General features: G+C 36.0%; 1 protein-coding gene across 8 annotated transcripts; it reads left to right on the forward strand.

Annotated features, from left to right (window-relative positions):
• On the forward strand, positions 1 to 26,738 carry PWWP3B (PWWP domain containing 3B). 8 transcript variants are annotated; one of them, XM_023248912.2, is made up of 9 exons: positions 38 to 134; positions 1,142 to 1,347; positions 2,949 to 3,134; positions 8,769 to 8,945; positions 9,665 to 9,765; positions 11,612 to 11,743; positions 19,472 to 19,605; positions 21,870 to 21,941; positions 22,986 to 26,738. In XM_023248912.2, the coding sequence occupies exon 9, from the start codon at positions 23,207 to 23,209 to the stop codon at positions 25,286 to 25,288; it is 2,082 nt and encodes a 693-aa protein (XP_023104680.1). In that variant the 5' UTR covers positions 38 to 134; positions 1,142 to 1,347; positions 2,949 to 3,134; positions 8,769 to 8,945; positions 9,665 to 9,765; positions 11,612 to 11,743; positions 19,472 to 19,605; positions 21,870 to 21,941; positions 22,986 to 23,206; the 3' UTR covers positions 25,289 to 26,738. The 8 variants fall into 8 exon arrangements, with proteins under 8 accessions (XP_023104678.1, XP_023104685.1, XP_023104681.1 ...); XM_023248910.2 differs by lacking the exon at positions 1,142 to 1,347 and having other exon boundaries at positions 1 to 134; positions 2,954 to 3,134; XM_023248911.2 differs by lacking the exon at positions 1,142 to 1,347 and having other exon boundaries at positions 19 to 134.
• Positions 26,739 to 27,022: the final 284 nt, after the last annotated feature.

A 27,022-nucleotide genomic window follows, 5' to 3' on the forward strand; every position in this document is an offset into this window, starting at 1 on the left:
GTGCCTGGCCAGTCTTGGGGGAGGAGCCGTATTAACATACAGACTTGGAGGCTTCCGCTGAAGAGAAGCTTGGAGGTAATGGCTGTCGTAAAAGCTAGTTATTTTCGGAGATTTCTGGAAACTTCCGAGTAAAGGTGAGAAAAGAAGGGACTGCTGGTTTGGAGTAAAGGGAAAGGGGTGTCTTTTCGTGGGAGTCGTTGTTTCTGTGAGGGAATTGATATCTGGATTTTGTATTCCTCCAGATATTTTAAAAGCCCACATTTTGAAAGTGGGGGAGGTGGTGATCAGATTACACCTGCAGGAAAAATAGTTCATGAGGTTGCCAAAGCTAACTTCTGAATAAGGCATTTTAGGTTTGAAACAAAAAGCAGTGGTAACAGGAGATAAATGATGAAACAAAAGTTGAGAAATTAATCTTTCTTCTTGTGAAAAAAGATTGTGATAATCCCAAATGAAAAATTAAGTTAGTTGGGGTTGTTGGCTTTTTATATTACTTTGGTTGTATTGTATTTCTAACAAATCTTACTGTTGTGGTGGAGTTTGTATGGTAATAATCTGAAGTAATGTATAAGTGTACAGATTTAAATACTTCTGAAAATTAGGAGTTTGGTTATTTGTCAAGGGATACTCAATGCCTTAAAAGAATTGCCTTTTTATGGATGTTTAGAAGACCATCTTTGTCTACATCTCTACCTATCAAAAGAATGATGTATTCCTTTATTTGCTATAATCTGAAAAATACCTGAAAAATCATAAGCTAAGGAATAACGGACATATATTAACATAATAAAACACAACAAACACTATGTCTAGTAATAAAGGATGTCTGGAGGAAAAAAAGAGGAAATTTTCCACTTCTTCCTTCCACATTTCACTTAGCATGTAATACTTATGTCAGCATAAAAAAAAGAATTTTAAAACATGGGGGAGAAAATTATCTTCCTCAAAATGTGTGTGTGTGTGTGTGTGTGTGTGCATAAACATGGAAAGATATTCAAATATATGGGTGAATAAATGTAATCTCAGATAGTACATTCTAGAACATGTATGATGAGGGAAATAATCAAAGGGATTAGACCCAAATGTAAGCAGTAAACGTCTCAGTGGTTGAAGTAATGATGGTGTGTATTTTCTTCTTTAGATTTTATGTACCTTTAGATTTTTTTGGAAATACATAATGGAGCTGAAAAGGAAAATCCATTTTGTTACCGTTATTTAAATAGATACCACGCAAACTCCATTGTCTTTATCTGGAGGTGTATCTGAGAAGGCTGGTTATCTGTTTGCTTGGATTTTCTTGCAGTTCAGATATTTAGACTACAATCCAGACTTGGGTTCAAGCAGAAGGTATTTATTTTTATTTTCATGTACTCTTGAGAAATAATTCAAAAAATGCTTAAAACATATTATAGAATAGTTACATGGGATAGTACATCCATAATGTTGAGTACTATGCAGCTGTAAAAAGAAGAAGCTAATGCAGTGAGCTAAATGCAATAATAAGAAAAAGTGTCCATGATATATTCCAAAAATAGGCAAATTGCAGAATGGCCTATATTATGTTAATACAATATATGCCAGAAAAATCTGTAAATATGCATGCTACTTTATTAATTGGGGATATAGGTTTAGTTGCACAGACAGCACACTTCAATCTTCTATATATAATATTTCTCCATTAAAAAAATCTTACTTTGAGGGGCACCTGGGTGGCTCAGTCGGTTAAGCATCCAACTTCAGCTCAGGTCATGATCTCACAGTCTGTGAGTTCGAGCCCCGTGTCAGGCTCTGTGCTGACAGCTCAGAACCTGGATTCTGTGCCTCCCTCTCTCTCTGCCCCTCCCCTGCTCATGCTCTGTCTCTCTCTGTCTCAAAACTAAATAAAAACATTAAAAAAAAATTCTTAACCTTATTTTGAAAATAGTAACCTGAAATAATTTTCATTATGAGAAAATGAGATAAAATTTTAGAAATATAGACAACTTGTTTAAAAGTAATTCCTACTTATCCCAAGGGAAAGTGGAATGGCAAGATAATGCAGAAAATATTTATTGATGTGGAGAGATGATAAAATACATTCTTGTTTAAAAAAATACACATTTATAAATATCTGTAGAAAAAAATCTAGAAATATATAGAGCAAACCGTTATATTTTGATCATTGTGGTGGGGATTTGCTTTCTTTGAAAAACTAAAAGATGAAGTAAGAACTACAATAATGCATGAGAGATATTATAATAAAAGCCATTAAAATGAGGAATTATGATTCCATTTTTGTCTAACACAATTCTTAAATTGTGTGTATATATATATTACATATATATATAAAAGAGAAAGAATGAAAACGTATAGAAGCCTAAGGCCACTGTCTGCATAACTGTAGGTCCCACTCTTCCCCACAAAGGACCAGGGTATCTGCAGTTCTGTTTACAGTCACAAGATGGCACTTGCTAGGTGTCCTAATTTTTCTCCAGGCACCCATTTTTATGAAGTGGATGAACAAAGCAATGAAACATATTTTTCATCAGCAGATTATGAAACAGTACATAGAATTTTATTGTAGTTCCATTGAAAATTTTCACATGTATAACAGAAAAAGCATCCATACTAGGACTGATGTTAGAATTCAAACAGAAAGCATTAAAAAAAAAGTAGCTATACAGGTTTGGATGTGAAAGACACAGGCAATTGTTATGTCCCTTCTTTCCTGTCCCCAAATCATACTTTTCATGAGAGAGCTTATTTTAGCATGAACCAAATAGCAATTGTATCACAGAGAGCATTTCAAATAACAACAAAACGGGTAATGAACATAGCATCTTCATCACAGATGAAACTTCACTTCATTTCTGTGCTTCAGAATAACACATCTGCTAAAGTTTTGGTAGCGAAGTTTCTTTATGCCTTTTCCATTTAATTGGTTTGATTCCCTCTCTCTTTTTGGACAGAGTAGGTTAATATCAAAGATGCACATGACTTGGAAAATCTGCATGTGATCTCAGTTGAGCCCTAGAAAGACAGTGCAACCTTAGAAGTGCTGAGCAGGGAGAAGGCTCTGCCGGACAAGCAGTTGGAGTAAGAATCAAGACAAGAAGATCACAGGACCAGCCTTCCCATAATTTATGAGATACTGGGTAAAGCTTTCCCCATTTCATGAAATATTTCATGTTAAAAACATGTTGAGAACTTGGAATGTAATTCATTTTGCTTCCTGCTTTCTAGCCATAGCATTTTAAATTACAAGCCACATTTCATATTAAAATTACATTAGGTTGAGAATTAGAGGTACAATTAATATTCTTCCCTATTCTGTAATTAAGAGTCAAAGTTTCTCATTTGGGGGGGGAAATCTCATGTGTCAAACCACTGTGAGGAAAATTGTGCAAGTGTCTATTCAGGTATCTACCTGAGGTTTCAGCCAATGGCCTGACTCTCTATTCTTTCACCACTATTTTAGGTTGTCATCACCACATCCTAGATAACATAGGTACAAAGATTTCTTAAAACCTGCTTAAGGTCTTATGACCTTCCTTAAATAGGTATCTGTATAGTCTCCTGAATAGTATCTTATAGTGGTTTAACATTTAATTCTTTCTCAGCAGCCATCATGAATCTGACTCCTAAAGTCATGCTTTTAGTGAGGTTGGTACTGAACCCTCCTATCTGTGTCTGTGAGATCTTTGGTTGCTTTGGACAGATGGGGCAGCACTCGAAGCTTAGGAAACATAAAGCCAAGCTTTCCCTCATGATAACCCAGTGGGGTCCAAAAGGCCCAAATTATCCAGAGCCTCTCTGGATGCCAGAGAGATGCCTCTCTGGCTCTGCTGCCAGAGCCTCTCCCACATACGTTCCCTTCTTATATTACATTAGAAATAATAAAAATAGCATATTGGGTTTGTTACCATAATACTTCTTCTGTTTTTGTTCCTCTCCCCCAAAATGTGTTCCATATCTCTGACCTCCACTGATACTCACTACTTATTCTTCTGATTTTTATGTTATCTTCATCCTAATTTTCCATGTTCTTTCTGCTTAGCAAAGTAAACTTTTATTTGATCCCTTTTCTTTTCTACTATGTTTTAATCTAATTCAGTTGTCACCCATTGAAAACAGTTTATTCAGGCTATTTTTTGAAGTTTCAGAAGGATAAGAGGCTACAGCACGTGAGAACCATTTACTAGCCCTAGTAAGAAGAGTTAAGGGTTCTTTAAAAACACTGCTTTTCTAGAAAACCAGGTAGCTAAAACTAGATCACTGATGTAAGGATTTTCCCAGCATATAGTGTATCTTTTGATTGACTTCTTGTCAGATGCATTAATTGAACATGTGCAAATTCAGTTTCTCTGTGATTACGTTAGGACATCTTTTACCCCCTTTCCCATACTTCCTGTCTCATCTGTCTCTTTCTACTCACTTATACAGGTAATAAACTCTTTTTTATTCTAACATTAAATGTGATTTAATATTTAGACAATGTAGGTTAATATCAGAGATAACGTGTGACTCATGCATCTTTCTTTTTTTATATATATGAAATTTATTGACAAATTGGTTTCCATACAACACCCAGTGCTCATCCCAAAAGGTGCCCTCCTCAATACCCATCACCCACCCTCTCCTCCCTCCCACCCCCCATCAACCCTCAGTTTGTTCTCAGTTTTTAACAGTCTCTTATGCTTTGGCTCTCTCCCACTCTAACCTCTTTTTGTTTTTTTCCTTCCCCTCCCCCATGGGTTCCTGTTAAGTTTCTCAGGATCCACATAAGAGTGAAACCATATGGTATCTGTCTTTCTGTGTATGGCTTATTTCACTTGGCATCACACTCTCCAGTTCCATCCACGTTGCTACAAAAGGCCATATTTCATTTTTTCTCATTGCCATGTAGTACTCCATTGTGTATATAAACCACAATTTCTTTATCCATTCATCAGTTGATGGACATTTAGGCTCTTTCCATCATTTGGCTATTGTTGAGAGTGCTGCTATGAACATTGGGGTGCAAGTGCCCCTATGCATCAGTACTCCTGTATCCCTTGGATAAATCCCTAGCAGTGCTATTGCTGGGTCATAGGGTAGGTCTATTTTTAATTTTCTGAGGAACCTCCACACTGCTTTCCAGAGCGGCTGCACCAATTTGCATTCCCACCAACAGTGCAAGAGGGTTCCCGTTTCTCCACATCCTCTCCAGCATCTATAGTCTCCTGATTTGTTCATTTTGGCCACTCTGACTGGCATGAGGTGATATCTGAATGTGGTTTTGATTTGTATTTCCCTGATAAGGAGCGACGCTGAACATCTTTTCATGTGCCTGTTGGCCATCCGGATGTCTTCTTTAGAGAAGTGTCTATTCATGTTTTCTGCCCATTTCTTCACTGGGTTATTTGTTTTTCGGGTGTGGAGTTTGGTGAGCTCTTTATAGATTTTGGATACTAGCCCTTTGTCCGATATGTCATTTGCGAATATCTTTTCCCATTCCGTTGGTTGCCTTTTAGTTTTGTTGGTTGTTTCCTTTGCTGTGCAGAAGCTTTTTATCTTCATAAGGTCCCAGTAATTCACTTTTGCTTTTAATTCCCTTGCCTTTGGGGATGTGTCGAGTAAGAGATTGCTACGGCTGAGGTCAGAGAGGTCTTTTCCTGCTTTCTCCTCTAAGGTTTTGATGGTTTCCTGTCTCACATTTAGGTCCTTTATCCATTTGGAGTTTATTTTTGTGAATGGTGTGAGAAAGTGGTCTAGTTTCAACCTTCTGCATGTTGCTGTCCAGTTCTCCCAGCACCATTTGTTAAAGAGGCTGTCTTTTTTCCATTGGATGTTCTTTCCTGCTTTGTCAAAGATGAGTTGGCCATACGTTTGTGGGTCTAGTTCTGGGGTTTCTATTCTGTTCCATTGGTCTATGTGTCTGTTTTTGTGCCATCATGCATCTTTCTTAACTATGTTGTCTAATATGGGGAGATGACAACTTAGCATAGTTGCCAAGGATTTGATATTTTTCTCTCCACTGAATTAATACAGGTCTCAAACCCAAAACTGTCTGCCTGCCTGCCTGTTTGAACCCTTCAGAAACGTAACTCTGTCATAATGCCTCCATGACAAATTCTTAAATGCTAGGCATTGGATTCTGCCAACAAAAATCCGTATCTCCTCACCAAACAGCCCTTGATGTCCTTTATTCAGATTGGTTAGCAGAATAATTTTGACCCAGCCTAACACTGCTGTTATGTGTCTCTGGAAGAATGATGGCTTCTTCTTTCTTCAGAGTCCCCAGTGCAGACAGTTTTCTTTCTCTTGTTTGCTAATTACAGGAAGAGCTGTGTCATACTGCAGTTCTGTTTCTGTCACTTTAATAGTCAGAGGTGGCAGGAGGCAGGAATTGTGTTTACTTGTTCACTGTGGTAATGGATAGGGTTGTGAGGATCTCACCAACTTTACTTATGTTTTATAATTTTTTTGTTTTTAAACTTGGCATAACATTATCTTAAGAGAACGAACCCTCTGAATGATCCACTGGCAGTGTGTAGGTTTTTGCACCTCCTGGGAAACAACACCTCTAAGTTAAAAATCTAAATTTAAACCTTAATTTCTTGAATATTTTATAAACACAAAATCTCAATAAAAGCAGATAGAAAAATGATTTTCTAATATTGAACTAGAATCTGCAAACAACAAAAGCACAAGGAGTTGACAAATGTAAAATGAGGGTGGAATGAACTGGGGCATTTCTCTACCTAACAAATGATTTCCAGTCCCTGCTATATCTTAAGGGAAAGGTATTGCCAGGCTCTGAAACACAAAAGAGATATGTCCTACCTACTACGTGGCCAAGTGAATGCTATCATGCAGATATGGTCAGTGCAAAAACATAGTGCAGAAAAATATTTTTAAATTTGTGTGGGAATGTGGATGTATGTAAAAGATGGAGAGTTTATATATAAGTATGGTAGCTACTGAAAATGGTTGTAGTTCACCAACGTGTTTACCAGAAGGGACATGAGATTAAGCAATGCTCACTCTGGGGCTACATTTGCCAATTTCTTCACAATCTGAAGGTAAATGACATCATCCTTGGTTCTACCAAAGAGTCAGGATTCCAAGCCCAGGAGGCAGGGAATACTTGTAGAGAAGATCCTTTTGTTTGGAAGTCAGGTAGACTTTGGCTTTAATTTTGTTTTGACCTCTTTCCAACTTCATGACCTTGCACATGGGTAAGAGTGCCCATTTCCTAATTTTCTGGTCAACTGTCCATTGTATCATTTCCTTGCGTTTTTGTGATTTAAATTAGGTAGAAAAATCTCATTTCTGTTTTTGTTTGCATCTCTTTGGTGATTAGGGAAGATGAGTATCTTCCATGTTTTGCCCAGTTTTAATTTTTATTTTGAATGTTTGGGTTTGGGGAAGGCCCATGAATAGCACTTTCTTTTCTCCACTGAACAAATTGAGCAAATTGATATAAAACAAATAAATTTGCAGATGGGAGCCAAAATGTCAGCTTTGTACAATGGGGAAGATAAGTTGCAGGGCATTGATTATTGTGAAAATCCAGTGGCCCTTATAACACCACATTTAAATTTTTTTTTAATGTTTATTTTTGAAAGAGAGAGACAGAGTACAAGCCGGGGAGGGGCAGAGACAGAGGGAGACACAGAATCCAAAGCAGGCTCCAGGCTCTGAGCTGTCAGCACAGAGCCTGACACAGGGCTCAGACTTAGGAACTGCAAGATCATAACCTGAGCCAAAGTTGAACACAACTGACTGACCCACCCAGGTGCCCCAACCACCACATTTAAACAAATCTAACAAACAGCCTAGAAGCTTGCAACCATACAAGAAGGACAGAGATACCTGTAGTTGAATTACTTGTGCTTGATTAGAGCAAGTAAATATTAGGAGCAGGGAAGAACTATTCCCTCAGAATATTGTGAACTGCCTGTTTGTATCCTTTGCTCTTTTTTTTTTCATTTTGCTGTTTATTTCTTATTTTTCTTAATTTTTTAATGTTTATTCATTATTGAGAGACAGAGGGAGACAGAGCATGAGCATGGGAGGGGAAGACAGAGGGGGAGACACAGAATCCAAAGCAGGCTCCAGGCTCTGAACTGTCAGCACAGAGCCAGATCTGGGGCCCGAACTCACAAACCACAAGATCATGCCCTGAGCTGAAGTGGGACACTCAACTGACTGAGGCACCCAGGAGCCCCCATTTTGCTGTTTATTTCTTATTAATTTGGAAGCGCTACTTTAGAAATTTTTTTTAATTGAAAATGGTTCTCTCAAGTTTGTTCTTCTGTTTTCAACTTTGGTTTATTGTGTTTTTACCATATTTTTAAATTTCAGTATATTCAGAGACATATATCTTTTCTCTAAGGATTTTGGTTGATGTTTTATGTTTAGCAATGACTGTACTTGAAAAAAACTAGAAGATATTCTGAAGGATAAATGAGACAAAGACATATTATGTCCCAGAGCCAAAACTGTAGACAATTAATTCTTCACAAAATAATGTATTGATTCACTGCGATCACAAACAAGGATCTAAAAGCTCTTTTTTATGGACAGTCACCAGCGGGGTCTTAAAATCTTATAGAAATAAGGTGCCAAAAAAGGCAAGAAAAATATGCAAGAGCTATTTTAACTGGGTCTTTATTTTATGATAAAAGGATTTGCTACTTCTTTTCAGGAAATCACCTTACCTGTGGTTTGAATGGTTATTAAAGAGACACGTGTTGTCATTTCACTTTCAAGTCTTTTAAAAATGAACGTTTTTCCCCTTTAAGTGAATTTCAGTTAACTTGGCGATTCTCCTCCCTCTAATTGAGGGAAAGCCCCCCTACTTCCCCCATCACAGGGAGGGGGTGGAGCATTCTCTGAGAAGCTTGGAACTGAGCTGTGCCTGGCCAGTCTTGGGGGAGGGGCTGCATTTCAGGAGGCTGCAGCTGACAAGAAGCTTCAAGGTAATGGCTGTCTTAAAGCTAGTTATTTACTGGGAATTTTTTCGGGCTTTGGTGTTACGGTGAAAAAAAACAAACATTGTTGCCTGGGGGAGGTGGGAATGCACTATGATTTGGGGAAAATTGCTGTTAGTGTGACAGAATCAATCCCATGAAAATTTAGTTTCTCGATATTTTTTGAAGTCCACAGTGTGGGAATGAACGATCAGATTACAGCTTCTAAATTCTAAATTCAGTGAGGCATGCTGTTCATGTTAATTTTTTACGTGGCATGCATGTTTCTATTTTTGTTAGATTTTAATTATATTTTGATGTAAACATTTATTATTCTACACAAAAAGTAACTGAGAAAAATGTAAACATAAAAAGTGATTGGCACATACAAACACAAATATAAATGTACACAATCGAATGTGGAAGAGATTCATATATACTGTTGAGTGATAACACTTGTGAAAAATATATGCATTTTCATTAAAGAGAGAGCTAGACTCCCATGCTAACAGTCAGCATCTCTGAAGTGTTTAGATTACTGGGGATTTCAAAATACATTTTTATTTGGTTTCAGCATTTTTAGAATTATTTTGTTCCATGATTATTTTTATATTTAGAGGAGCAACATAAAGCTGAAACGCTGTACCTGTCTGGTTTCAGACACATAAATGTTCACAGACACAACAACAGACATGCAAACATACCCCCTCCTTGTCTTTTGCCGATAGTGGAGATTTTCCTGGACCTGATCAAGCGCGTAGCCTGGTTGCTGTGTTGGCTACCACCCTGCCTGTGTGTCCTCCTTGCAACTCATTCTTTCAGGCCACAGGTATGGCTGTGGTCAGCAAGAACCATTTTTCTATATCTTTTAAGTTTATTAGTGGGACAGGGGATTTGGCTTATTTCTATGAGCAGTTTTAAAAATATGATGTGGCATGGTGCATCCATACAGTTGAATGGTATATAGCTGACAAATGGAAGTATGAACATGTGATGATTTGAAAAAATGTCTGAGAAGTAATATGAAGTGAAAACTGGAAATTACAGAATGGCAAGCACTGTATTATGTCATTTAAAGATAAAGGACTGCCTTAATACAACATGTATAACAAAATCCCCCAAAATATAAGGCCAGCTGCTAATGGGATTGTGTGGTTGTAGACATAGGACAGTCTTTACTATCTCTACGTAAAAATAATCCTTAATACATGGTTATTCATTTTTTAATAGTAACAGGAAAAAAGTTTGAAGTAAAATCTTATAAATTAGGGGGAAATTACATTTGAAGCAAGTCATTAAAAAATCACATTGAAAATACTTACTGATACGGGAAAACTTTCAAACCATGCACTTGAGCATGATAAAAAAGCTGGTCTGAAATCATATGCATTCCGGTATATTTTTAAATAAATATTATGGAAAAATATTCAGGAAACAATAATATTATTTTTCTAGAATTATACTTTCTTTTTATAAATCACATCTTTTCAATTTTCATTAAGTATGCAATTTTTTATCAGACCATTGGAAGTAGACATTAGCATTCCAGTTTTTGCATAATGCATAACAAAACTCTAAATTTAAGCATGGTATATTCTAGAAGCCTGAGAAAACTGCTGGCTTGGCAGCATGTAGTTTCCACCCTTCCAAAAGGATCTGGCAGTAAGACAGTGCAGTTCTGGTACTGGTCACAAGATGGCGCTTGCCAGATTTTCCAAATTTTTTCCAGGCAACTGTTTTTATGAAGTGTGGAGACAAAGCCGTGAAGCGCATTTTGTATTAGTAAACTATGAGATGGCATGTAGAATGTGATTATAGTTCTATTGAAAAAAACCCGTATGTGTCTAGAAGAAAAAACTCCACATGAAGACTGATGTGAGAACTCAACCAGAAAGCACTCTTTTTAAAAGTAACTACATAGAATTTGGCCTATAGAAGACACAAGGCAATTGTTATTTCCCTACTCTTCTGTCCTCACCTCACCTTTTACTGATAAAGATGATGTCAGTATGAACCAAATAACAACTGAAATGCACAGAGAACATTTCAAATAAGAACAACAAAAGAATATAAGCATGACATCTATATCATAGATGAGATTTTGTCTCATTCCTGTTTTTCAGAATGACACACCTGCTAAAATTGTGGTAGGGAAGTTTCTTTACACCTTTTCCATTTTTAAAAAAAATTTAATGTTTATTTTATTTTTGAGAGAGAGAGAGAGGGAGACAGAAGATCCAAAGCGGGCTCTGTGCTGTCAGTAGAGACTAATGTGGGGTTCGAACTCACAAACCATGAAATCATGACCTGGGCTGAAGTCCGACACTTAATGGACTGAGCCACACAGGCGCCCTTTATATTTTTGTAATGTTTATTTATTTTTGAGAGCGAGAGAGAGACAGAGCGTGAGCAGGGGAGGGGCAGAGAGAGAGAGGGAGACACAGAATTTGAAGCAGGCTCCAGGCTCTGAGCTGTCACCACAGAGCCTGACAAGTGGCTTGACTCCATAAGCTGTGAGATCATGACCTGAGCCAAAGTCAGAGGCTTAACCGACTGAGCCACCCAGGCTCCCCACACCTTTTCCATTTAATTGGTTTGATTCCCTGTCTACTTTTGAACAGTGTAGGTTAATATAAAAGATGTGCATGACCTGGGGAATCTGCATGTGATTTCAGTTGAATCCCAGAAACACAGTGTAACCTCAGAAGTGCTGAGCAGGGAGATGGCTCTGCTGGACAAGCAACTGGAGTGAGAATCAAGACAACCAGATTACAGGACCAGATCCTCCATGATCCACGTGACATTGGGTAAGACTCTTCTCATTTCATGTTAAAACATGGTTAAGTTGAGAATATGCAGCACACTTTATTTTTATTCTGGCTCACTAGCCATAGCATTTTAAATTATAAGTCAGAGATTCTAGTGTTAGGAAAGAATTAAATATGTTAAACTCCTATGAAGAAATTATACAAATGGAAGTGTACTTATGGAAGACTTTCAGGTCTCTGCCAACTGTCTGACTCTCAAGAAATCCTTGAGAACTACCCTATTCAGTAGGTAGCTATGGCAGCCTCTCAAAATATCTAACTCCTAAGCTCATCTTCTTAATGAGGTCATGGTGCTGTACAAACCGCAGTATCCGTCTGACTGCCTTGGGTAGATAGAACAGCACTGGCAACTTTAAGAACTTAAGATTACCCTAGAATTAACCTCAAGAGGCCCCAAAGTATCAAAATATCCAATAATAGAAATGGTCTCCCTGACACATTCCCCAACACCCCCCATCCCCTACCATACACATACTCATTCATATTTTATATGTAATAGCTACAATAAGTATTACATAGTGGAGAATTATAGAACTTTTTTTGAATTTTCAAATACTTTTCCCCAACCACAATATGGGTTTTTTTTGGTGTCAGGTATTTATTCGTCTTTTTGTATGTCCTCTCCATTTTCATTTTCTACCTTCCTTCTTTGACAGAAGAAATCCTTTTGCTTATTTTCTTTTCTCTTTGCTTTCTAAGTAAATATTTTCTTATTATCTCCCATTCAAAATTACAAATTCGAATTCGAATTCGAATTCAAGCTTCCTAACAAAGTTTTCAGCAGGATATGTATTAGTACTGAATGAGAAAACTATTTAGTAGTTCTAAGGCAATAGAGACCTCTAAAATCACTGTTTTTGTGGCTACCTAGGCAGTCAAACATAGCCCAATGACCTAAGGATTTTTATAAATGATTCAGATTTCTAATCTATATCCAGATGTACCAGTCAATCACACACAGATTCAGATCTTCAGTGATTCATTTTGAACTCTGTTTATTTTCCCTTTCTTATGTTCATAGCCTTGCTATGCACACTTAGACTGTTACTGAACTTTTACAAATTATTTTTCCTTGTAATGTATTTTTCTATCTTTAAAATTTTTTTAATGTTTACTCATTTTTGAGAGGCAGAGACAGAGAGCAAGTAGGGAAAGGGCAGAGAGAGAGGGAGATACAGAATCCGAAGCAGGCTCCAGGCTCTGAGCTGTCAGCACAGAGCTTGATGCGGGGCTTGAACTCACAAACCACAAGATCATGACCTGAGCTGAATCAGACACCTAACCAACTGAGCCACCCAGGCACCCCTCCTTGTAATATATTTTGATATCTAGTAGTACCAGTTGCCCCTCCAGTCAGGTAGTAAAGTTAGAACCTGGTCCCAAACCCATGTCTGTTTATCTATTTGAAAACTTCTAACACGTAACAACTTTACTGTAATGCTTATCTGAGAAACTCTGATATTTAGACATTGTATCTTTTAATAGTCTGTCATATGTCTGAAAAACTGATAAAACTGATAAGTACATTTATTAAGAGTGGTAACAAGAAATAATTTTGGTTCAGCCTGGATCTTTCCCTATGGATGTCTCTGAGAATAATGGAGTGTGGAGGGGAGAGAACAGGAAGGGGATTCCTTTTTTAAGTTCCCCAAGGTAGATCCCATACAGTTCTTTCTCTTTGCTTGTTAATCCTAAGAAGAACATAGCTGAGTCTCTCTACTTCAAAGTGTAGGAAAGCTTTGTTTGATATGTGCTATAATGATGAAGTTGTGAGGTCCTCATCAACCTTTGCTTTATTTTATTTCTTTTAATATATTTCCCATTTCATCATCCTGAATCTTAATTTCCTAGCAGCTTCAAATGTTAGCACTTTGTAGGTTTTAGCATTATCTGGGGAATACAAAATCTCCAGACGTGGCAGGTTTATCTTCTTGTGACCCCTGAGTCACTGTTTTTTTTTTCCTTTTTTCCCTGTCATGGTCACATACACTTGACCAGAGATTATGGAGTCCCTTTGGCTCTGGCAGGGATGCACTATCTGGCTAGCCTTTTTTCTTACCTGAGATGTTCATTCTTAGTAAATTTTCTTCTAATGTTCCTCCTCTTCAGGTGGGCTCACATTCAGCCAGTGAACGTTAATAATAAGATTTTAACTTTGTTTATAGCCAGTGTCCATTATTTGTTTGTGCCTATTCAATATTTTGTATATCTGCAAATTCCTTGTAGTATCTGCAATTCCTTGCTTTACCAGTGCTCATGGCCCCCTCATGGTTTTTTACGAGTGTTGCTATTTGTTTATTCTATAACCATTCTTTCTCTTGTATATTATTTGGCTTATATTTTCTCATTGAGGGGCATACTTCTTATCCGGATCTCTGTCTCCAGATTATAACACTTTGGCTTTTACTGCTTCTTTTCCTTCCATTCACATAGTTGAGTGGTTATGTGAGAACTTCAGTTTAGTTAAAAGCTCTGCCAATGAGGATAAGTTTACAAACTGTAAGGTGACGATGTCATCTGGATTCTTGACATTTGTCGTGTGTTAACTAACATCTAATGAATATCAAACTCTTGTATGTATCCCCATTACTTACACAGTAAAATCCAGTCTTCCTATATAGGTCATATTCTGATTTTGAATGCCTTTTTTAAGGCTCAGATTTATTGAGGTGTAATTTACATAGACTTAAAGACTTTTAAGTGTATAGTTTGATGAGTTTTCACAAAGATCTGTAGTCATGTAATGATGAATACAGTCAGGCTATATTTCATTACTATAATTCCAAATTGTTCCCTCTTGCCCCATTGTAATCAATACTCTAATTCCTGGTGACCACTGATCTAATTTCTGTCCTTATAGTTTTATATTTTCAAAAATGTCTTATAAATGCAGCCATATAATACATAGTTTTTTTTTAGTCTGGATTCTTTTACTTAGCATGATGTTTCTGATATTTACCCATGTTGATGTTTGTATCAGTAATTTGTTATCATAGCTTAGAAGTGTTCTAATATCTACAATTTGTGTATCTACTCACCAGTAGGTTTATAATTTGGGGTGATTATGATTAAAGTTGTTATAAACATTCCAGAACAGATCTCTGTGTGTATATAAGTTTTTATTTCTCTTGGGTAAATACCTAGGAGTGGGATTCTGGGTTATATGGCAAATGTGTGTCTAACTATGTTAGAAACTGCCATACTGTTTTCTAAAGTAACTGTGATATCTTGTATTTTCACCAGCAGTGTATGAGTTCTAGTGGCTCTGCATCATTGCCAGCAATTGATACTGTCAGGATTTTTCTCTTTTTAATATTAGCCATTCTTATACAGTGATGTCTTATTGTGATTTTACTTGCATATCCTTAACTGTTAATAGTGTTGAGCATCTTTCAATGTGTTCACTTGATATTCATATATCTTCTTTGATGATGGTCATATTTAAATTGTCCATTTTTTATTGGGTTGTTAATCTTATTGTTAAATTATAAGAGTTTCTTCTATATGCTGAATAAATGTTCTTTATTAGATATGTGTTATGCAAATATATCCTCCTGTGGATTTTCATCTTATTTTTCTAAAAGCAGAAGTTTTCAAGTCCAATTTATCAAATTTTTTATGGTGCATGCTTTTTATGTTTTAATAAATCTTTGTTTAAATGAAGGCCTCAAAGGTTTTCTACTTTGTTTTCTACTAGAAGTTTTATAGTTTTTGCTTTTACATTTAGGTCAGTAATTCATTTTGAGTTCATTTTTGTATATGGTCATAGATAAGGGGTCAAGATGAATATTTTTGCATATGATGTCCAATTTTTCCAGCACTATTTGTTTAAAAGACCATCATTTCTCCATTTATTACCATTGTCAAAAATCTGTTGACCATATTTGCTGATATATTTGTGTTCTATTTATCTATGTGTCTATTTAATGTTAATAGTACACTATAATAATTAATAATTGATAACTAATTAATAATATACTTGATTGCTGTAATCTTAAAATCAAATAGCATGAGTCTTCAAATTTCATATTTCCTTCCCAAAAATGGTCTGCCTATTCTAGTTCCATTGCTTTTCTATGTATAGAGATAACTTTCCAATTTCTACAAAAAAAAAAAATTCTGCTGGGATTTTGGTTGAGATTATAATGATTCTATTGATAGGTTTGGGGAGAAGTTACATCCTAAAAATACTTAGTCAATGAACATGACATATTCATTTATTTAGGTTCTTCTTTAATATCTTTCATCAGTGTTTTGAAGTCTTCAGCATACAAATTGTGCACGTATTTGTTAGATTTGTTCTATCTTAGTGTTTCCTGGTTTTTGATGATATTATACATGGTACTTTTTAAAACTTCAACTTCCAAAATAACCTAATATAATTATGGGAGTGAGTGACATCCCATCACTTTTGCCAAATTCTATTGATTAGAAACAAGTCACAGGTTCTCTCTATACTTATCAAGAGGTTCTGTCAACTCCCCATACATAATTATTTCAACATTAACTAATTCACCTGTTCATCCAGGCACATTTATAGAGCACTTTTCCATTTGCAGTGGGGTAAGTACAGTGTATCTTAGTGATTAAGAGCATGGACTCTAGACTTAAAGTACCTGGATTAAAATTCCATGCACCACATGCTCTCTAGATATCCTTGTAAACATTCATTAACCTCTCTAAAGCCTTATCTACAAAATGGGAATACTCATAACACCCACCTAACAAGATTTTATGAGAATTAAGAGAGATAGTGTATACAGAGCACCTGGTAGAACACCTGGCACATGGTAAGAAACACTTCTGGCTTCTATAATTTTTATCATTTTTTTAAATGTTTATTTATTTGTTTTTGAGAAAGAGAGAGTGAGAGGGAGGGGCAGAGAGAGAAGGTGAGAAAGAATCCCAAGCAGGCTCCACGGTGTCAGTGCAGGACCCGATGCGGGGCTCAGTCTCACAAATGGTGAGATCATGACCTGAGGGAAAATCAAGAGTCAGATGCTTAACTGACTGAGCTACCTTGCACCCCAATTTTTGTCGTTATTATGAATAATACTACTGTTGTGCAGAATGAGTTAGTTATGGGACTCTCCATGAAATAACCATCTGATTATTAAATGAGATAATATGTTGAGTGCTGGGAACAGGTATTAAATATTATTATATTCATAATTATTATATACCTTCATTATAATAATAGTAGTAATAATAGCTTTTTTATTATTGGTTATCATTCCTTTCCACCTCCTGCTATATAGAACAATAAAACATAAAATATTATCCAAGGAATTAATCTTTTCCTTTGCATTTTGTTTGGAAAATGGTAAGGTAATGTAGCATTTCTTGATTCATGTGCAATATAGAAAATAGACAAATGAAAGAAAGTATAGTTTTGATGTAATGGCCATACTTTATTTGCATTTGTTTTTTTCTAAACATGTGAAATGAGAAGAAAGGATAATAAATATTTCATTTATAAAATATATAGTGGAATCTCTTTACATTATATAGTAATACCTTGAAAGCTTTGAAAAGTATTAATTCTGTAATAAAAATGATATTATTTTTGTTAGTGATTACAAGATCAACTGTTTTGTTCTGCTACTAGAAAGAGAGACTGGAAAACACAGTGATTTACATAAGATAGAAGTTTATTGTGTCATTAAGTTACAGGAATGAGCTGGCCCCATTATTGAGGGGTTCAGGATCTTCCATCCCTAGTGAGTTTCATCTTTTTTCTACATCACTTGGTCCAGAATGACTGTCTGAATTCCACCATGGTCAAATTCTAGGGGGGAAGCAAGAGAAAGAAGGAAAGTGAAAAAAGCCCAAGTTGGCTGTTTACTCCATCTGGAAGTACCTTCTCTAGAATCTTTACAAGTATTTCTGCTTACATTCTTTGGCAAGAAATTCCATCATATGACCATGGCTTGTACAGTAAGAGAGTCTGGAAAAAGTAGTATTTTAAGAGTTTACACTGTACCCTGAATGCGACTGGGGTTCTGCTAATGAGGACAAATGGAAACAGTGGATTTTGGGCGAGCAACTAGAAGTTTCTGACGCAGTCATTATAACTATGATACGTGGTTGTAAACAAAAAAAGCATTAAACAATAAAGGAAATCTATAAAAGATTGAAAGGGAAAACTTTCAAAACTTTGGCAGAGAGAATGCTAAGGGGCTCACCAAACTCCATTTCACTTTTCTCTTGGGTCACAGGGAGACTGCCTCCCCGAGGCTCTATGGCAGTTCTAGCTAGTTGACTGTGACTAGCAGTGATGTTTGCTAGACCTGTCCCTAAAACCTGCCACGGTATTCTCCAGCCTCCCTCTTTATAAGATTGCTAGCCAGATGCAAAAAAATGCAGTTGAGGACTTCAAGGCTAAAGAAGATGGTATAGCCATAGGGTGGAAGAAGTTTGAGTCTCTTAATGACTCCTTGGAATAGAGCTCCCTCCCTATAATAGCAACATGATGGCTTGCATTTTATTTTGACATCAGGAAAATAAACTTCTGTGGCTGAGCCTCTGAGATTTAGGGGTTGTTTATATACAGAACATTACATACTCTAATTGTTAGAGCCCCCAATAATATACCAGTCTAGAGATGACCTTCATTAATTTATTGATACTTACTGTTCCAATGTTAATCCTTATATAATGGTAAATTTTTATAATATATATGTTATATATTACATGATAGAGTGGCCAAATAAAACATGTCATCCTTAAATATCTTCATCCCCAAATTATCACTAATGATATTGAAAATTGGCTTTCTAAGTTAAATCAGGAAATCTAAATTTAAATTTAACACAGGAAAATTTTAATGAATAAAATTTACAAAATACCTTTCAAGGGTACCTGGGTGGCTCAGTTGGTTAAGCGTCTGACTTCAGCTCAGGTCACGGTCTCACAGCTTGTGAATTCTAGACTCACATCAGGCTCTGTGATGACAGCTCAGAGCCTGGACCCTGCTTCTAATTCTGTGTCTCCCTCTCTCTCTGCCCTCTCATACCCTATCTTTCTCTCTCTCAAAAATAAACAAACATTTAAAAAAATTTAAAAAAAAAACAACAAAATACATTTCAGACATACAAAGACATGTAAATTTTTATAAATTAATTATCCCCACATTGAATTGCCTGAGTGAAAAATACCAACAAAATAAAAGAAGGAATTTCCAATATTGATGAGGGTATGTGAAATGGGTACTTTCCTGCAAAACCAGTGATTCTCAGCCTTTAGTCAGAAATATCCATGTTTGTGAAGAATTCTCTGAAACTTTTCTAAAGCATTTAATAGAAAAACAATAAAAGGAGAGATTTACCGTGTCACGGAAAAAGAAAAAAATATATAAAGCAATCTCTCTAAAATAAGGTACACTTTTAGTGCATTCCCAGTCAAGACCCCTAATGAGCTATTTTATTGGAGGTTTAACAGCTGGGCTGTAAAATTTACCTGCAAAGGTAAGGTACCAAAGAAGGCAAGGAAAAAAAATATGTTAGGAATATTTTAAACTAGATTTTTGTGTTTTAGTAAAGTGGTTTGCTAACCTCTTTTTATCCAAAAATTTCACGTTCTCAGAGTTGAGTGGAAATTAAACAGGCACTTGTTGCTATTCCACTTTAAAGTTCTTTGGGAAAAAAAACATTTTACCCTTTCATACTTCACTAGTTTAACTTGGCAATTCTCCCTTCTCTGATTCAGGGAGGTGCCTCTGTCATCCCCATCACAGGGACTGGGCGGAGAATTCTCTGAGAAGCTTGGAAGTGAGCTGTGCCTGGCCAGTCTTGGGGGAGGAGCTGCATTTCACCAGTCTGCAGCTGACAAGAAGCTTCAAGGTAATGGCTGTCTTAAAGCTAATTATTTTCTAGGGACTTCTCAGGGCCCTGGAGTAGAGATGAGAAAAACAAGGAGGGTGGTCTTGGAGTGGTGGGAAAGGTATGTGCTTTTCAGAGAATTGCTGGTGTTTTGAAGGATTTAATCCTTTGGAAATGTTGTATCTCCCAATGCTTTAAAAGTCTCCAGTAAGAGAAGGGGTGATCAGATTACAGCCTCTATATTAAGGCCTCTGTGCAACATGGCCGTTCATGCTAATTTATTGACTTGGCATCACTTGTTTATATTGTTAGACATTCTGTTACTGTTTGAATTTTTAAGCAGTTATTAAGTTACACACAAAAATGATAGATAAAAATATTTAACAACTTGGGGGAAATACTCCTGTGAATTGATTACCATATAGAAATACTATGTATTTGTCATATGTACATGAATATGGAAAGGGGAGCATGTATGTAGCTGAGTGAAGACATTTGCACATATATATGCATGTATATATGTGTGAGTAGAAACAAAACCTGGGAGAAAATAAACTCCCATGTTAGCATTTCTGGGTGGTCAGGTTACTATATTAATGTTATTTTTTTCGTGTATTTCAGCATCTTTAGAGTAGGTTTTCCCATGATTATTTTTTTTTCAAAATTTAGAAAATTTTATTTTATTTTTTTAATATGAAATTTATTGTCACATTTGTTGCCATGATTATTTTTATAATCAGGAAAGAAAAATAAAGCTGAAGCAACATGCCTATTTTGTTTCAAACACATAAGCAAGCATTCATAGATACATGCAGACATGCAAACATACCCCCCCTTTTTTTGCCAATAGTGGAAATTTGTCTAGACCTGATCAAACATGTAACCTGGTTGCTGTGTTACAGGCTACAGACTTGCATATGTTCTCCTTGCAGCTAATTCTTCCAGACCACAGATATGACTGTGGTCAGCAGGGCTGTGATCTAAGAGTGAGATACAGTGGTTTATTTCTATAAACAGTTTTTAAAATTGTTACAAAGCATGGTGTACTATGTATCTGGAGAATAGAAACATGAACTCCTACATCTGGTGATTTGAAATGTCTGAGAAATAAATGGTATGAAGTGAGAAAACCAAATTAGATCATAGCATTTATCATATGACTTCACTTAAAATTAAATATGTATGTTAGTGACACATGTGTATGCTACTACAGGACTTGCAACCAAATCACGGAAAATGTGTCTGCCACAGTATTAATGGGATTATTTGCGTAGTTGGAGATACAGAGCTAGCTTTACTGCTCTCTATTTAAAATATTTACATCATAAGAGAAAATACTAACATAAAATGTTGCAAATGTGGGAAAAATATCATTTTAAGTAATTCATGAAATATGTGGAAAATAATTTATGTAGAATGATGTTCAAACTCTGCTCTTGAGATCTGAAGTTGGTTTGAAATTATATGCATTCATTTATACATGTAAAAATTCTGGAAAGAGAAAATATTCCTAGTGAATATTTGTATAGAGCTGTACTTTATTTTGCATATATCTTTTTGTATCTTTTAAGTTTGCTTCTGGATATTTTTACAACCAGAAATATTATAGTTGAAGACATTATAATCCTGTTATAATTCTATACAATAAAATCCTTGAGCTTATAACAAAAATTATAGAAACCTGGGAAGGCTCCTGGCTGGCTAAATGCAGTTCCCACCCTTCTCTCATGAGAAGGATCTGATAGTGATTGAGGCCTTGTCTGTACTTCTCCAGGAGGCTGCAGTTCTGGTTTTGGTCACAAGATGGCACTTGCCAGGTTTCCTGAATTTATCCAGGCAACCATTTTTTGAAGTAGGCAAACAGAACAATGACACATATTTGTATTAGTGAACTATGATACAGTATATCGAGTGTAATCAAAATTCTGTTGAGAAAATTATATATTTAAAGAAGGAAAAATACACATGCTGATCGATGTGAAGATTCAAACAAAGGTCTATAGTCTGGCTCATAATAGACACAAGGTAGTTGTTACTTCCCTTCTCTCTTATCCCTACCTTACAGTTTTCCTGAGAGATTATTTCAGCATGAACCAAATAGCATAATTGTATCACAGAGAGTGTATTTAAATAATAAGAACAAGAAGGAAAATAAACATGGTATCTATGTCATAGATGAGATTTCATCCCATTTCTGTGTTTCAGAATGACATGCCTGCTAAAGTTTTGGTAGGGAAGTTTCTTTATGCCTTTTCCATTTAATTGGCTTGTCTCTTTTTGGACAGCTTCCCTCCTTTTAGAGTACGAATGGAGACAACCAGATCATAGGGCCACACCCTTCACAAGTCACAAGTTGGGTAAGGCACTTTCCATTTCATGAAACATTTCACATTAAAAATATGTTGAGAACATGTGGTGTAATTCATGTTGCTTCCTGCTCTGCAACAATACCATTTTAAATTAAAACCCACATTTCATATTAAAATTATGTTTGTTTGAGCATATGAGGTATAATTTATTTTGCTCCCTGTTCTATAGCCATAACATTTCATAATTAAGTATCAGAGTTTCCAGTTTGGGGAAAGAATCTCATGTGTTTAACCACTATGAAAAAATTATGCAAAAGGCTATTAAGATTTCTACTATGAGGTCCTAGTCAGCTACCTGACTCTCAAGAAATCCTTGATAACTATCCTAATAAGTGAACATAGCAGTCATTCTGAATCTCTGCCTCCTAAGTTCATGCTTTTAACAAGGTCATTGTATGTTGTCTGAGTCCAGGAAATACATAATCCTATTATCTTTGTCTGCCTGCTTTGGGTGAACAGAGAAGCATTTGTTTACAGCTTAAAAATTATAAAGCTGTTTGTTCATCTAGAACAGTGCTTCTCAAGGAGTTCGTGGACCAGAAGCATTAGAATCACTTGAGAACTTTTTAGAAATATAAAATGTTGGGTCCTATCTAGACCCTCTGAATATAACTCTCGGGATAGGAGCTAGAAATGTAGTTTTATCAAGTGCTCCAAATTATTCTGATGCGTGCATAGTTTAGAGTCCCACTGGCCTAGGTAAAACATTAGGGGACACCTAAGTCCCAAAGCATCTAATAACATAGACTCCCTGACATATCACTGCAACCTCTTCCACCTCTGCCATTATGTATACAAATTTACTCCTTAATAATCATGTGTAGTAATAAGGGCAAGTTTTTGAATTTGAGATATTATAAAAACATTTCTCCAATTCTTGTCCCCCATCTTACATTATGTTGCTTTTTTCTCCTCCCAATTGATACCCCATTGAGCATTGTTCTTTCTTTTACTTCTCTGTTTGCAATTGCCCACCTCTACTTGGGCAAAAACTTGCTGATACCTTTCTTCTTTTCCTTTGACTTATTCTAGTATCCTCCATATTGTCCCATTCAAACAACATGTTCAAGCATCCTTGAGAAATTCAGCTGGAGAAGAACAGGTGACACAAGCTGTATATCCTTTGTAGTTCTAACACAAAAGAGGCTTTGATCAGAGTATTGCTTTTGGTTGAAACTGTCTTAGCAGAGTCAAGAATAGCCAGACACCTCAATCTCTGATAATAACCTCTTGGCACACGTATATAAATCATAATGGATGCCGAGTATGTCCTGTGCAACTGGAAAGACCAGTTATGGCCGGCAAAAGTTTTGTCTGGATATGAGACTTCATCAAACAGTAAACGAAAAAAGGCATTTTCCCTAGAAGTTCAAATACTCTCACTAGATGAAAAAATTAAAGTGGAAAGCACGGAAACAAAGATTCTAAATAAATCTCAAATTGAAGCCATTGCCTCCTCACTAGCAGCACAGTCAGAAGTCAGCACTCCACCTAGAGCGGAAACAGCCTATGAAAGGTCATTAAAAGTGGCACTGGATATTCTGAATGAAAGAATATATTTGAGTCAAGCAAGCAGTTCATATGACAAAGAAACCACTACTCTGTCTCAAAATGATCCACAAAAACTTTCTGATTCACCCCCTCATAAAAAGTACCGGAAGCATGAAGGAGACTTATCAGAATGTCTTGAGGAAAGTAAAAATGCAACATCCTCGTTAGTATCATTAGAGAATAATGATTCCCTGTATGATGATAAATCACAGGTGCATGCAACCATTGATACTCTTCCAAGTGAAATGGAAACAAAGTCATCAGAAAACTCCAGCTGGTGCCAGAGATTTCCTTCACTTTCAGAAGATGATGATGAAAAGGAAAGCAAGAAAGAGATTGATATCTCAACAGTTATGCCTTTGCATTCCACAATCAAAGAGGAGGATGTATGTGTTAAAGATGAAAAGTTCACTCCAACTTTGCCATTAGATACACTCACTGTGCCCAAAGCTTTGAAAGAGGAGGCACAGGACATTTGCCCAGAGACCCAGGCTATTTCCTCTGAATGCTCTTCCTTCTCAGAGAATATTGAAGATCCTGGAGAGGGCCCTTCAAATCCGTGCTCAGATACCAGCCAGAATCAAACTGTAGAATCAGAAGCAAGTGCTGTGACATCCCCCAGGCATTGTTCATGGGAATGTCAAGTTTCATTTAGTGCCTCTAACAACGTCCTGGATTATTCACTCCTTCTTGTGAATAATGAAAGAAATCCTCAGAGACTGGATTTTGAAGAACTTGGAGAAGACCTTCAAGCTTCTGATAAGTCAGTGCATCTAAATCCTATTGATACTTCCATAGTAGATGAGAATGAGGAAGATGAAGAACTTCCACGCTTTGTTTTTAATTATGAGCCTCGTTCATTTGAAACAGGAATGATAGTCTGGTTTAAATATCAAAAATATCCATTTTGGCCAGCAGTGGTGAAGAGCATCAGGCGAAAGGAGAGAAAAGCAAGTGTGCTTTTTGTTGAGGCAAATATGAATCCTGAAAAGAGAGGTATTAGGGTGCCTTTTAGAAGATTAAAGAAATTTGATTGTAAAGAGAAACAAGCACTAGTGGATAAAGCCAGAGAAGAATACAGTGAAAGTATTGACTGGTGCATCTCGCTGATTTGTGACTACAGAGTAAGACTAGGTTGTGGTTCTTTTGCAGGCTCTTTCCTTGAGTATTATGCTGCTGATATTAGTTATCCGATTAGGAAAGTAATCAAACAGGATACCTTCAGGAACTTATTTCCTAAGCTGCATAATGAGAATCCTGTGGAACAGATGGTTGTGACTTCCCAGACCAAGAAAATGTCCTTCCAGAAAATTCTTCCTGACCGAATGAAGGCTGCTCGGGACCGAGCCAACAAGAACTTAGTGGACTTCATTGTGAATGCAAAGGGAACAGAGAACCATCTTCTAGCCATTTTAAAAGGCACAAAAGGATCCAGGTGGCTGAAATCATTTTTGAACGCAAATAGGTTCACTCCCTGTATTGAAACATACTTTGAGGATGAAGATCAGTTGGATGAGGTGGTGAAATATTTACAAGAAGTCTACAAACAAATAGATGAAAGAATGCTGACTGTGATAAGAGATGATAAAATTAAATTTATCCTGGAAGTTCTTCTGCCAGAAGCTATCATTTGTTCAATTTCTGCTGTTGATGGATTAGATTACAAGGCAGCTGAAGCAAAGTATCTAAAGGGACCATCCCTAGGATACAGGGAAAGAGAATTATTTGATGCAAAAATCTTATTTGAAAAGAGACGGAAACCATTAACAAATGAGTCTCATTAAATCTCTTGAGAATCCCAACCATAACAGAAAAATTACATACATATTAGTTTTAAAAAGTCGCTGAGGAATTCTAACATATATTTTCCAGAAATGAGAAAGTTTGGGTAATGTATTCACTTTTTTTTTTAGATCTCTAGGATTTGTGACTATTACTACATTTTTGTTTTCTTTTCTTACACTTCTTCAAAGTCAATTTTACTAACATATATCAGCAGTTCTACTTTCCCATACATTTTTAGAATGCATAATTCCTAAATTATTTTTAAGGGAAGGTACTGTTTTGTTTTTTGACATTTTTGTGTCTATGCTGTATAGTTAAATACAGTGTGCACAATCATTTTAATATTAAAATTGTACTGGTGTTAGATATTAACAGAGATAATTAGAAAAAAGTCTAAAGAACATCACATATATTTTTTGCTTAATTTTTTATAAAATATTGGGTTTTCTCTTAAGCTAGTTGAATTATTTTTCCTGCCATGCCTATTTATTTTTGGAAAAAAATATCTCTGAGACGTGGAACCAAAGATAGAGAGATGCTTTGCTATATACTATAACTAACTGCAATTGCTTTTGCAAGATAACAGTCTGGAATTCAAAAATAAAGTAAATAGATTACCTGCATGCAGTCTTTCTGTGTGTGAATAACATCTCAGCATGCAGAAAATAATTTTGGCAGCCTTGAACAGGATTGTTCATTTTATGTTTCCCTGAAATTCCATTTATGGAGTGTCTTTTATTCAATAGTTGAATGGTTTCTTGCCTTTTGGCTGTCTTCATTATTAACAGTGAGACTGTATCTTAATATAGCCATCTGATCACATGTGAAAGGCAGATAGAGTCATTGTATTCATGGTCTGGCTACTCTAGATGAATGAATCCGGACTGACTGCTTAAAAGCCCATCTAATTTGATATAAACTATAGAAATGCAAGCACTTTGTTCTGAGTCTTGTATCTCTGAATATACAGTCATTTGTTTCAAACCAACCAATCTTCAGCATCTGGCTTATTCGTAAAATAGTTCTAGTTGGTTCCAATAGTATAAATGCCAACTGGTATGTTATTCCAGGCTACTAGAAAGAGTAGATGGACTAGAATCTGTGAATTTGGAAATGAGTCACAGAAAAAGCCTTCATTTGGCCAAAATTGACAGTTATCTGAATATGATTTAAAATATACAATTAAAAGTTAAAGTTTGAAGCCAATGAATTGTTTATTCTAACTTGAAACAAGACTTTAGTGAGAATAAATATTAGGAGAGCTGCTTTATTTTTAAAAATAGATGTAAAAATAAATGCTAAAGGCTTAACGTTTACCTGTCTGCGTTTTTACTGAGTGAGACACATACCATTCTTGGGTTTTTGTTATGTGTTCACATGGCCACATGTTTATGTAAAAGTTACAAATGTTTCATGTTTTGATTTGCAATAAAACTATTATACCTTTCACTTTGGATTGTCACTTTATCATACTTCAGATTGTGCAGCCTCCAAAGTAGTGTTTCTGTAAAAAAAATTATACACACACACATATATTATAATTTGGAATTTTTGCCTATTGTAGTTGTCATAAGTTTAACACATGTTATACATTATCATTCTAAATAAATATTCACTTTCATGATTGATTTTGTATTATTTTAAAAGAAAGCCATCTAAATTGTATAAGCTTCAGATTCCACAGAACCTTCTTTGGACCCTGCCTGACAAAGACCAAGACTCTGGGCATATAG

The sequence above is a fragment of the Felis catus genome, chromosome X (genome assembly GCF_018350175.1).
Source record: "Felis catus isolate Fca126 chromosome X, F.catus_Fca126_mat1.0, whole genome shotgun sequence".
Lineage (NCBI taxonomy): Eukaryota > Metazoa > Chordata > Mammalia > Carnivora > Felidae > Felis > Felis catus.

Excerpts from the sequence above, each read along its gene's own strand:
- PWWP3B (XM_023248910.2), top strand. The coding sequence starts at position 23,207 with ATGGATGCCGAGTATGTCCTGTGCAACTGGAAAGACCAGTTATGGCCG.